General features: G+C 50.3%; 1 protein-coding gene across 1 annotated transcript; it reads left to right on the plus strand.

Annotated features, from left to right (window-relative positions):
* The first annotated feature begins 346 nt into the window (after positions 1–346).
* LOC130491761 (arylacetamide deacetylase-like 4) lies at positions 347–12,029 on the plus strand. Its single transcript, XM_056865549.1, has 5 exons — positions 347–363; positions 4,699–5,020; positions 9,189–9,405; positions 10,141–10,204; positions 11,238–12,029. The coding sequence occupies exons 1-5, from the start codon at positions 347–349 to the stop codon at positions 12,010–12,012; spliced, it is 1,395 nt and encodes a 464-aa protein (XP_056721527.1). The 3' UTR covers positions 12,013–12,029.
* The last annotated feature ends 1,398 nt before the right edge of the window (positions 12,030–13,427 follow it).

Genomic DNA, 13,427 nt, shown 5'->3' on the forward strand with positions numbered 1-13,427 from the left:
CCTTCCCAAACATCTCCCCATCAAGATGTCTGCTGAATTTATGTAGTGTCCTGAAACACACATAAAATCCAACCATCTCCCCACTGAGAAACATCCAGGATTCTGCGCATATGTTTGTTCATTTACATTTCTAGTACATCTTTCTCACTGAGACGCAAGGTGGGTCCCACCGGGTTGTTTTTTTTTTAATGCAATAAAACCGTATCATGCCTACAGTAAACAAAGCAGTAAACCTGGACTCCCAAATCAGAGAAGGGTGCATAAAAACAGTGTGCTGCATACAATAAACAATGCAATGAAAAAAACCAGAGTGATGCAGCATGTTTTCCTCTCAGAGCAGAGGACCATGGGTCCCAGGAAAAGGTAAGCCCCCACGCCGCTCATTCAGGACTCAAACCACGCCAGTGTGATGTATGCAGCGGTCAGAGTGTCAAACAAGGATTTAGGAGACCCAGGTCTGAATCCCCACTCTGCCAGGGAAGCCTGCTGGGTGACTTTGGCCCAGTCACAAGCTTATAAGGTGAGGATAAAATAACGGAGGCATGTAAGCTGCTTTGGGGGAGAAAGGTAGGGTATAAATGTAACAAGAAATGAATAAACAAACAAAATACCTTTGTGAACTCGTGCACTATTTTTTGAGAATGTGTATCAATAGCACATAAATTATAGGGTTGCCAACCCCCAGGTGGACCCTAAAGATCTGGAATTACAATCAACCTTCAGATGATAAAGTTCCCTTGGGGGAAATGTAGGGTTGCCAGCTCCAGGTTGGGAAATACCTGGATGGGGTTGAGCTTGAGGAAGGAAGGTTTTTGGGGAAGGGAGGGATCTCAGCAAGGTATGATGCCACAAAGTCCACCTTCCAAAGTGGCCATTTTCTCCAGATGACCTGATCTCTATCACCTGGAAATCAGTTGTAATGCTAGGAGATCTCCAGCCGCCACCTGGAGGTTGGCAACCCTAGGGAAATGGCTGCTTTGAAGGGTGGACTCTAAGGCTGAGCTCTACCCTGCCGAGGTCCCTCCCCTCCCCAAACCCTGCCCTCCCCAGGCTCCACCCCAAAAATCTCCAGGTATTTCCCAACCCAGAGCTGGCAGCAGCAGCTAATTTGCCTGTAAATCAGGCTCTTAAGTACACAATCCAGAATCCTGTTGTCTCTCGCATTTTAATATCTTTCTGGATCCAAGGTTGCCCAAACAGATTGTTGACCTTTCGATCCATGAATGGCAATTAGGATTGCCAGCTCCGGGTTGCGAAATACCTGGAGATTTGGGGGGCGGGGCCTGAGGCGGGCAGGGTTTGGGGAGGGGAGGGACTTCAATGCCATAAAGTCCAATTGCCAAAGCGGCCCTTTTCTCCAGGGGAACTGATCTCTATCGCCTGAAGATCAGTTGTAACAGCAGGAGATCTCCAGCCACCACCTGGAGGTTGGCAGCCCCATGAACTGCTGCTGCCTGCCCACCTGTAAGGAGCAACAAGCTGTTCCCTCTCCTCACTGCCACTTCCAGGTAGGGTTGCCAGTGCCTGGTTGGGAACTACATTAGGGCTGCCAGGTTGCTCTTCACCACCAGCTGGAGGCTTTTGGGGCGGAGTCCGAGGGGGTGGAGTTTGGAGAGGGAAGGGACTTCAATGCCGTAGAGTCCAATTGCCAAAGTGGCCATTTCCTCCAGGTGAACTGATCTCGGTCGGCTGGAGATCAGTTGTTATAGCAGGAGATCTCCAGCCAGTACCTGGAGGATGCCAACCCTCAACGTCTTGGAGATTTGGGGGGCGAGGTTTGGGGAGGGGAGGGACTTCAACGCCACAGAGTCCAGTTGCCAAAGCAGCCCTTTTCTCCAGGGGAACTGATCTCTATCGCCTGGAGATCAGTTGTAAAGATAGCAGGAGATCTCCAGTGTTGCAGTAAAACAGGGGTTCGTGGGGGAGAGGGAGACCCAAGATAGTTATCAAGAAAACAGTTTATTTGCAGCTGCTGACTCAGAGGCCCTAATGGGCAGAAATCTCTGAGTCCCGATTATACTGGGGAAGAGATATTTATCCAAATTCAAGTTATGATGATACATCAACAAGTTATACATATCGGATTGTATTACGGACAGAAAGGTGACTCAGTACAGTTGCAGTTTCATCCAGTTTCTCCTATCATTGTTTATCGTTCACTCTGACACTCCATGACATTTCACCCACTGCCTTCACACACAGTTATCCTGCCCAGCAACAGACTTCCCTTGCTATCTCAATACATTTACAGTACATTTACAGAAAGGGGAAAAGATTATCACAAGCTACTAAGCCAAAATACTTAAGTGATTATCACAAACTACTAAGCCAAAATACTTAAGTGGATCCTCCACATTCAGAGAAAGTCCACCTTGCTGTCTTACCAGCTAGTACCTGGAGGGTGGCAACCCTCACATGTTTACGCCTTTCCTTCGGTCCTCCCCCCCCGACACACACACACACACACCTTGTTTTTGCACAACAGCCATGGTTCCAGACCAAAGGCGCACTCTTTGCTCTAGATCCTTGGCCACCCTAACATGTTTACGCCTTTCCTTCGGTCCTCCCCCCCCCCATACACACACCTTGTTTTTGCACAACAACCGTGGTTCCAGACCAAAGGCACACTCTTTGCTCTAGATCAGTGGTTCCCAACCTTTTTTGACCAGGGACCACTAGGACTTTTTTGTTCGGTGCAGGGACCCCAAGGTTCAAAATAAAAATTCTGAGAATTTGAAAATAAACTTTAATCATAACTGTTAGTTAAACATTAAACTTAGAATAATATTTGAATATATATATATATATATATATATATATATATATTTATAATAGAGAACTTTTAATTGAAACTATTAATTTATTATGGGTTTATAACTTTGTTTCGCGGACCTTAATTTAGTTCTCGTGGAACCCTGGGGGTCCACGGACCCCAGGTCGGGAACCAGTGCTCTAGATCCTTGGCCACCCTCACATGTTTACGCCTTCCTTCGGTCCTCCCTCCCCGCGACACACACACACACACACCCCTTGTTTTTGCACAACAGCCGTGGTTCCAGACCAAAGGCGCACTCTTTGCTCTAGATCCTTGGCCACCCTAACATGTTTACGCCTTTCCTTCGGTCCTCCCCCCCCCGACACACACACACACACACACACACACACCCCTTGTTTTTGCACAACAGCCGTGGTTCCAGACCCAAGGCGCACTCTTTGCTCTAGATCCTTGGCCACCCTCACATGTTTACGCCTTTCCTTCGGTCCTCCCCCCCCCCCGACACACACACACACACACACACACACACACACACCCCTTGTTTTTGCACAACAGCCGTGGTTCCAGACCCAAGGCGCACTCTTTGCTCTAGATCCTTGGCCACCCTCACATGTTTACGCCTTTCCTTCGGTCCTCCCCCCCCCCGACACACACACACACACACACACACACACACCCCTTGTTTTTGCACAACAGCCGTGGTTCCAGACCCAAGGCGCACTCTTTGCTCTAGATCCTTGGCCACCCTCACATGTTTACGCCTTTCCTTCGGTCCTCCCCCCCCCGACACACACACACACACACACACACCCCTTGTTTTTGCACAACAGCCGTGGTTCCAGACCCAAGGCGCACTCTTTGCTCTAGATCCTTGGCCACCCTCACATGTTTACGCCTTTCCTTCGGTCCTCCCCCCCCCGACACACACACACACACACACACACACACACACACACACCCCTTGTTTTTGCACAACAGCCGTGGTTCCAGACCCAAGGCGCACTCTTTGCTCTAGATCCTTGGCCACCCTCACATGTTTACGCCTTTCCTTCGGTCCTCCCCCCCCCCACACACACACACCTTGTTTTTGCACAACAGCCGTGGTTCCAGACCAAAGGCGCACTCTTTGCTCTAGATCCTTGGCCACCCTCACATGTTTACGCCTTTCCTTCGGTCCTCCCCCCCCCCACACACACACACCTTGTTTTTGCACAACAGCCGTGGTTCCAGACCCAAGGCGCACTCTTTGCTCTAGATCCTTGGCCACCCTCACATGTTTACGCCTTTCCTTCGGTCCTCCCCCCCCCGACACACACACACACACACACACACACACACACACCCCTTGTTTTTGCACAACAGCCGTGGTTCCAGACCCAAGGCGCACTCTTTGCTCTAGATCCTTGGCCACCCTCACATGTTTACGCCTTTCCTTCGGTCCTCCCCCCCCACACACACACACACCTTGTTTTTGCACAACAGCCGTGGTTCCAGACCAAAGGCGCACTCTTTGCTCTAGATCCTTGGCCACCCTCACATGTTTACGCCTTTCCTTCGGTCCTCCCCCCCCCCGACACACACACACACACACACACCCCTTGTTTTTGCACAACAGCCGTGGTTCCAGACCCAAGGCGCACTCTTTGCTCTAGATCCTTGGCCACCCTCACATGTTTACGCCTTTCCTTCGGTCCTCCCCCCCCACACACACACACACCTTGTTTTTGCACAACAGCCGTGGTTCCAGACCAAAGGCGCACTCTTTGCTCTAGATCCTTGGCCACCCTCACATGTTTACGCCTTTCCTTCGGTCCTCCCCCCCCCCGACACACACACACACACACACACCCCTTGTTTTTGCACAACAGCCGTGGTTCCAGACCCAAGGCGCACTCTTGGCTCTAGATCCTTGGGTCTGGCAGCAACGCCCCGATCGCCAGCTGCGGGCGGAGAGGAGGGGCGCGGCGTCGTGCCTTTGCGCCGGCACACCCGCAGCCAGCAGAGCCCCGCCGCGCCGCGCCGCCGCCCGCCGGAGAGCTGCGCGGCCCCGATCCGGGGGAGGGGGGCATGGGGTTCCTCTACGCCCTGCTGCTGCTGGCGGCGGCCGCCTTGCTGGGGGCGGCGGTGCTGGTGCTGGTGGGCAGCATCTCCTTCGACGCCACCCATTCCCAGGTCCCCCCGGAGGTGGAGCGGCCGGCGCGGCTGCGGATCCTGCACGCCCTTCTCATCGGCGCCGCCGTGGTGGTGAGTCCGCTGGGGGGTGGGGTGGGGGGGGGTTGCCAGGTCCCTCTTGGCTGTGGGGGCGGAGCCTGAGGAGGGGGGGGTTGGGGAGGCACTTCGAGGCCCTACAGTCCAGTTGCCCCCGCGGCCATTTCCGCAAGGTGAACTGATCTCTGTGTCGGCTGGAGGTCAGTTGTCATAGTAGGAGATCTCCAGCTAGTACCTGGAGGTTGGCGACCCTAAGCTCCAGGTGGGGATGTACCTGGAGGTTTTACGGGCTGAGCCTGAGCAGGGAGGGGTTTGGGGAGGGGAGGGACTTCAGTGCCATAGAGGCCAATTGTCAAAGCGGCCCTTTTCTCCAGGTGAACTGATCTCTGTCGGCTGGAGATCAGTTGTCATAGTAGGAGATCTCCAGCTAGTACCTGGAGGTTGGCGACCCTAAGCTCCAGGTGGGGATGTACCTGGAGGTTTTACGGGCTGAGCCTGAGCAGGGAGGGGTTTGGGGAGGGGAGGGACTTCAGTGCCATAGAGGCCAATTGTCAAAGCGGTCACTTTCTCCAGGTGAACTGATCTCTATGTCGGCTGGAGATCAGTTGTAATAGCAGGAGATCTCCAGCCGCTCCCTGGAGGTTGTATATAAAAGCTGGCTAATCTCCTGTTAAGGAACAATATCTCAACAGGCAGCCACAGAGGGAAAGTTACGCCGATGGCTTGCTTCTCAGTGTCGTATTGTAATGCGTCTTCTGGAAGTCAGCTGATAATAGCTGTCCTATGGGATTCCTCTTTGCACAGCCTTTCCACAGATCGTGCTAATGTCCACCGTGGTGGGTATGAACGGACCAATCCTATGGACTATTTATCAACCTCGTCTTTAATGTTGTTAATCGTGTTATGATAATATTGTGAACTGGGATTTAAGGCACTTTAAGGCATGAGAAAAAAACATAAAAACAACAAAAGAGTTATAAGTGGCTGCGTGTTGAGATATTGTTCCTTAACAGGAGATTAGCCAGCTCCCTGGAGGTTGGTAACCCTAGATCCGTGCCAGGAAGCAGGTAGGCAGGCATTGCTGGGGGGAAACGGGGTGGGGGGGAGCTGGCCAATGTTTAAACGGCGTCGAAGCCACCTGGGTGGGTGGGCAGGATGCCGAGCTAAAAGTCCAACCTCCAGGTGGTGGCTGGAGATCTCCTGCTATTGCAACTGATCTCCAGCCGATAGAGATCAGTTCCCCTGGAGAAAACAGATGGCATCTAGGGTTGCCAACCACCAGGTAGTAGCTGGAGATCCCCTGGTATTACAACTGATCTCCGGCCGATAGAGATCAGTTCACCTGGAGAAAAGGGCCACTTTGGCAATTGGACTCTGTGGCTTTGAAGTCCCACCCCAAACCCTGCCCTCCTCAGGTTCTCCCCCAAAAAAACCTCCAGGTAGTTCCCAACCATGATAGGGGGCACGACATATCAGATTTTGAATTAATCCTTTTCTGTATTAGATTTTGTACTAACCCAGGCCATGATTACACTCTACCCCACTGGGGTGAATGTTGTGGGAAAAGAAAATGCCAACGGGAGCTTGTGGTAAAGAACAGTATATTATGCATAGATAGAAAACTTGAGGCACAAATAAAGACATCTGATGTCCATTGTTTATAGAACATCGCTAGGCTAGTACAGTGGGTATCCGAAGGGTATGTTAGTGGACGAATGTCCTGAAGTAATGATGACAATCTGACATCTATGCATATCAGCACAACACGCATTTCAAAGAGTGTCCACGCATTTCAAAGAGACCTCGACAGTCAATGCATTCCCAGACCGCATTCCAATATATTGATTATACTAGCTCATGGGTATAATCAATATATTGGAATGGGTCTGGGAATGCATTGATTGTATGATACTAACTCATGGGTGCCCTGACCAGGATGGCCCAGGCTAGCCTGATCTCATCAGATCTCAGAAGCTAAGCAGGGTCGGCCCTGGTTGGTATTTGGATGGCAGACCACCAAGGAACACCAGGGTTGCTGTGCAGAGGAAGGCGCTGGCAAACTACCTCTGTTAGTCTCTCGCCATGAAAACCCCAAAAAAGGAGTCGCCGTAAAGTCGGCTGCCACTTGACGGCACTTTACACACACACACACACACACAACTCATGGGTCATTAGTACATTTTATTATTATATTAAGCAACTGCTCTATGTCACAAGTGTGTCATAATGTTGCATTACTACACACCACCCAAAAGGTATATCAGATTACATTTTTTTTGTATTCGATGCTTTCTTGCCTTTGCCTCTGGTTCATTTTGTACTTGGACGAAGCACCAAGGGCCAAATCTTAGCGTAACCTGCGGGTAGCACTAACAACCAAGAGCTGGCAACCCTGCCTGGAAGTGGCAGTGAGGTGGGCAGCCAGCAGCAATTCATAAGGTTGCCAACCTCCAAGTAGTAGCTGGAGATCTGCTGCTATTACATCTGATCTCCAGCTAGTAGAGATCTGTTCACCAGGAGAAAAGGGCCGCTTTGGCAACTGGACTCTAGGGCATCGAAGTCCTGCCCCTCCCCAAACCCCGCCCTCACATGAACACATGAAGCTGCCTGATACTGAATCAGACCCTTGGTACATCAATGTCAGTATTGTCTACTCAGACCGGCAGCGGCTCTCCAGGGTCTCAGGCAGGGGTCTTTCACATCACCTACTTGCCCAGCCCCTTTAACTGGAGATGCCGGGGATTGAACCTGGGACCTTCTGCATGCCAAGCAGATGCTCTACCACTGAGCCACAGCCCCTCTCCATGGCTCTCCAGGGTCTCAGGCAGGGATCTTTCACATCACCTACTTGCCCAATCCCTTTAACTGGAGATGCCGGGGATTGAACCTGGGACCTTCTGCATGCCAAGCAGATGCTCTATCACTGAGCTACAGCCCCTCCTCAGAGAAACCACAGATTATTGATAGCATTTAAATATTTCGCCAATGCCCGTCCTAGAAATCAACAGTCTCTAAACAGGCTCCACCCCAAAACATCCCACCAGTGGCGAAGAGGACCTGGCAACCCTACCCTGGTTTGACAGACAGACAACTTTAACCTCTGTGAGTTTGCCTTTGAAGATCTCCTGGAGTTACAATCGACCTCCAGATGATAATGTGCCCCTGGGGGAAATAGCTGTTTGGGAGGGTGGGCTCTAAGGCTTGTACCTTGGGGTCATTTGGGGGGGGGCTTCCAAAGGTGTCTGTTGGGAGGGGAAGGGAAGGCGATTGTAAGCTGGTTTGAGACTCCTTAAAGGCGGAGAAAAGCGGGGTATAAAAACCAACTCTTCTTCCTTAATCTCAGTTTGGTGGAAGGAGGTCGTCCAATGGCTGTTAACGCTGCTGCAATTGTCCCCAGTCTACAAACCTAGTCTGGTCCAGTTAGGGGAACTCCATATTCAAAATAAGGCAAATTTCATACCCAATAGTTGAGCTAGATTCAAGTCCAGTAGCACTTTAAAGACCAATCAGATTTCCAGGGTTGGTCTTGAAGGTGCTGCTGGTTTGGAATCTAGCTCTTCTATCTGTTCGGCTGCAGACCAACACAGCGACCCACCTCAAACCATATCCAATTGTTGAATCCCTCATTTGCTATTTCCTGAAGCCCTGTGCAGCTATCCAGAACTATGGAGCATGTACACAGGTAGAAGGGAGCAGGATTGTGCCCACATGTCTTCAGTATCGACATGTTCCACTGAAGGTCTGCATGGAGGTCTACCACTCGTGAACTTCTGATGAACTTCTGCACTGTACGTGTGGTCGGGAGTCTAGTTTTTGTAGCATTCCCGATGGCCAGGAAAAAGTCTTTGTGCATAGGACTGACTGTGGATGTTTGGCTGAACACATGGTTGTTGAGCGGGCAGACCCAGCAAATGGTTCCCCTTTCCCTCTGGGACCTTTAGAGTTGCCAACTCTGGGTTGGGAAATTCCTGGTTATTTGGGGATGGAGCCTGAGGAGACCAGAGTTTGGGAGGAGAAGGATCTCAGTTGTAATTCCAGGAGATCTCCAGTTGTAATTCCAGGGGATCTCCAGGCCCCGCCTGAAGGTTGGCAAGCCCAGATGTATATATGCAGTTTTTGAACATCTGCAAGGCACAAGAGGGAATAGATATACTCTTTAACTAAATCTGTACATTCTCTCTCTCTCTTCTCCCCCCCCCCAAAGGGAAAGATTTTGGAGAATCTACATATCTGCAGTCAAATCCAGTTCGTCCGGTATTGGAGAAATGGATGGAAGCAAGGGAAAGACGCCAAACTTTTCATAAAGGATATGAAGTTTAAACATGTACCTGTCCGGATTTACCAGCCCAAAGCTCCCTCTGCTGGCCGAAGGAAAGGCGTCGTTTTCTTTCATGGGGGCGGATGGATGTTTGGAAGCATCCGTGAGTTACCCCTTCCGAACTTCATCTGTACCATATCCGTAGTCAGCCGTTGGCGTAGGGCTGGTTCACTGGGTTTGCATGGGGAAGTTTCTGCTGATAACGAATCTTTCATTTTCCCCAGTCCTCCCCCTTTACATTCTATAGGGAGCCTTTGCAGGAATTCCTGGGAATATCCCACTCTGATAGTGATGATTTCAAATGGTTCATCCCTGCAGTTTTGACCCTCAAATCCTGGTTTGTGGCTTTCAGTTCTGTCTGGTACAATTCAAAACATACAGCCAGCATGGTGTAGTGGTTATGAATGGTGGTTTGGAGCGGTGGAGTCTGATCTGGAGAACCAGGTTTGATTCCCCACTCCTCCACATGAGTGGCGGGGGCTAATCTGGTGAACTGGATTTGTTTCCCCACTCCTACACATGAAGCCTGCTGGGTGACCTTGGGCAAGTCACATTCTCTCCCCACCCACTCACAGAGTATCAGTTGTGGGGAGGGGAAAGGAAGGTGATTGTAAGCCGGTTTGAGTCTCCCTTAAGTGATAGAGAAAGTCGGCATATAAAAACCAACTCTTCTTCTTCTCCTTCCTAACTTCCAGTTTTACTGGCCAATTTTATGTCTGCTTTTTCATGGATTGTTATCCTGGGATGGGGTGGGAGGGACAAGAATCATGAATCAGGGGGAGGGGCGGCCGATTTTTCATTCACAAATAAGACATCTCTGGAACTATTTGCTTTGCAGGAGCCTATGACAAGATGTGCCGTTACATCTCCAAAGAAAGCGAATCGGTGGTTGTGTCGGTGGAGTAAGTCAAGACCAGCGGGTTGCAATGTTGGCAAGAGCATGTCATGTGCTTGGCAGGGAAACAGTGCGCGCCCCACGCAGCCGAAGCAACCTGATCATGTAATGGACCCGAGCGGGGTTGCTTTCGAACTGCTTCTTGGCGGTGTCTCCCTTTTTGAAAGCAGTGGCTTCAGATAGTCTCTGCATACATCCAGGAGTGCAGTTAGAGAGCCAGCGTGGTGTAGTGGTTAAGAGCGATGGTTTGGAGCAGTGGACTCTGATTTGGAGAACCTGGTTTGATTCCCTACTCCTCCACATGAAGCCAGCTGGATGACCTTGGGCTTGTCACAGCTCTTTTAGAGCTCTCTCAGCCCCACCTACCTCACAGGGTGTCTGTTGTGGGGAGGGGAAGGGAAGGTGATTGTAAGCCGGTTTGTGCACATGGGTGGGAAAAGAAAGGGAAAAGAAAGATGCGCAGGAAGGAAAACTGGATTTTGTGGGCCAACTGGGCAGGGTTCTGGAATTAATTTTAGGCATTCTCCTAGTTGAACCAGAATGCAGGAAGTGAGTTGTGTAGGCCAATCCACAGAATGGGGCAGGGAAAGTCTTATGATCTTCAGTCATAAAGTAGACTGGTAGTACATTGTGAGCAATCCTTCAGATGCCTTGGTTTAAATAGTTAAATTGTGGAACTCCCTGCCCCAGGATGTGGTGATGGCTCTAATTTAGAAGACTTTAAGAGTGGAGTGGTCATATTCATTGAGGATAGGGCTATCCATGGCTCCTAGTCAAAATGAATACTAGTTGTGATGCATACCTATTCTCTCCAGTAACGGGAGCATGCCTATTTTATAAGGTGCTGTGAAACACAGGCAGGATGTTGCTGCAGTCGTTTTGTTTGTGGGCTTCCTAGAGGCACCTGGTTGGCCACTGTGTGAACAGACTGGTGGACTTGATGGGCCTTGGTCTGATCCAGCATGGCCTTTCTTATGTTCTTAACAAGCTCCACCTAAATAGAGAATAACTGTCTTTCCAATTTGTATCGATGGCTTTAGGTACCGCCTAGCTCCTGAGCACAAGTATCCAGCTCAGCTGAATGACTGCCTCGCTGCCACCACCCACTTCCTCCAGACCGCCGACGACTATGGAGTGGACAGCACCCGGGTCGTCATCGCAGGTGACAGTGCCGGGGGCAGCCTCGCCGCTGGGGTATGCCAAACTTTAGTGGGCAGGCAAGGCTTCCCAAAGGTTTGTGCTCAGATCCTCATTTATCCTGGCCTGCAAGCCATAGACTTCAACTTGCCTTCGTATCAGCAAAACCAGGCCGTGCCCATTTTGTACCGGGAGAAGGCTGCTTTCTACTTTTTGCAGTACCTGAACGGAGATGCATCCCTCATGGAAGAGGTCTTGCGAGGGTCTCACGTCCCCGTGGACCAAAAGCTGCGATACAGGAAGTGGTTAAGCGCCGACAACATCCCTAAAGAATTCAAGGTCAGAGGATACGTGCCTCCGGTGCCCATTGCCTGTGACGATGAGGCCTACGAAGAGCTGAAGAGCGTGTGCACGCCAGAAATTTCACCACTGATTGCTGAAGATACTGTGGTTCGACAGCTGCCTCGGACGTGCATTGTCACCTGCGAGTATGATGTGTTGAGGGATGACGGACTGCTGTACAAGAAACGATTAGAGGACAACGGTGTCCCCGTGACCTGGTATCATGTTATCAACGGATTCCACGGGATTATCAGCTTCTTTGATAATGGCTGGCTGACTTTTCCGTCGGGGAAACAAGGGCTGGATAACATTGTCAGATTTATTCAAAGCTTGTAGAAAGGATAACGCCAAATTTCGAGGACTGGGGTGTTTTATTGATCGGTTTTAGGAGGGTAGTAGCCGTGTTGGTCTATAGTACAAGAGCTCAATTCAATTTCAATAGCAACTTAGAGACCAACAAGATTTGGGGGTGTATAAGCTCTCAAGAAGAGCCCCGTGGCACAGAGTGGTAAAATGCAGCACTGCAGTCCAAGCTCTGCTCATGACTTGAGTTCAGTCCCGACGGAAGTTGGTTTCAGGGAGCCAGCTGAAGGTTGACTCAGCCTTCCATCCTTCCAAGGTCGGTAAAATCAGCTAGCTGGGGGTAAAGGGAAGACGACTGGGGAAGGCACTGGCAAACCACCCCATCAACATAGTCTTCCTAGTAAACGTCGGGATGTGACATCACCCCATGGGTCAGGAATGACCCGGTGCTTGCCCAGGGGACTACCTTAACCTTTTTAAGCTTTCAAGAATTAAGGCTCTCTTTCTCAGACCAGCTTTGACTCGCGAAAAATTTACCCCCCCCCCCCAAATCTTGTTGGTCTCCAAGGTGCTACTGGACTCAAATCTATCTCTTCACCAATCTGGGGTCTTATTCAAAGGGAGAAAAGCAGGGTTTAGGTTTTGCTGAGTAATTATTTGGGATAAAGGAATATCTAAGGTGCTTCTAGCTTGTCATGACAACAGAGTTTCTGGGGGTGGTTTTGATTGGTTAGAGAGTATCCTTGACCAGTACATCATAGGTGCTATGAACCATGAACCCTTTTACGGACATTATTATTATTTGTTATGATGATGATGTGAAAAACCTTTTCATCCCACTTCTGTTCTCGCAATCTTGAAATCAGCTTACAAAACAATAATGCCCATAAAATGCTTCTGCTGCCAATGAATACTAGGAAAAGTCTACAGCAGGGGTGTCAAACATAAGGCCCGCGGGCCGGATCTGGCCCCTTGAGAGCTCTTATCCAGCCCACGAGGCAGCCACCCCCTCCCACTCTCAAAATGGGCCGGTGAGGCATGGCCCGGCTCAACGAAGTGATATTTATGTCATATTTGGCCCTCATAACAATTGCGTTTGACACCCCTGGTCTACAGGCTTCATCTAGTGTGTCTTTATGCATTTCTTCCTTCTGTGCCAGAGGTTGTTTTGTGCCACAGGCAGCTCCCAACAGAGTTTTCTGTTAGTTTAAGTGGACTTTCTGCAGATGAATGAGGCGAAGACAGGGCACACATTGACAGCCTGACAGGTGGGCGGTGTGGTGTTTGTCATGACTCCATTCCTTGATCCAGGACAGTACACAGACCGCTGCGGGCCCACCATGTGCTAATCCACCCCAGGAAGTGAATGAGGAGGATTACTGGAAATTCTAGAAGGGAAGTCGTTCCGCTGTCGCTGTAACCAAATGCAGAGAAGGGACTCCACTATT

Source organism: Euleptes europaea, chromosome 19 (genome assembly GCF_029931775.1).
Source record: "Euleptes europaea isolate rEulEur1 chromosome 19, rEulEur1.hap1, whole genome shotgun sequence".
NCBI classification, from domain to species: Eukaryota; Metazoa; Chordata; class Lepidosauria; order Squamata; family Sphaerodactylidae; genus Euleptes; species Euleptes europaea.

Bases quoted from the DNA above. Each gene is read 5' to 3' on its own strand.
- LOC130491761 (XM_056865549.1), top strand. The intron at 5,021-9,188 runs GTGAGTCCGCTG...CCCCCCCCAAAG, and splicing joins TCATCGGCGCCGCCGTGGTG to GGAAAGATTTTGGAGAATCT. The intron at 10,205-11,237 runs GTAAGTCAAGAC...CGATGGCTTTAG, and splicing joins TCGGTGGTTGTGTCGGTGGA to GTACCGCCTAGCTCCTGAGC.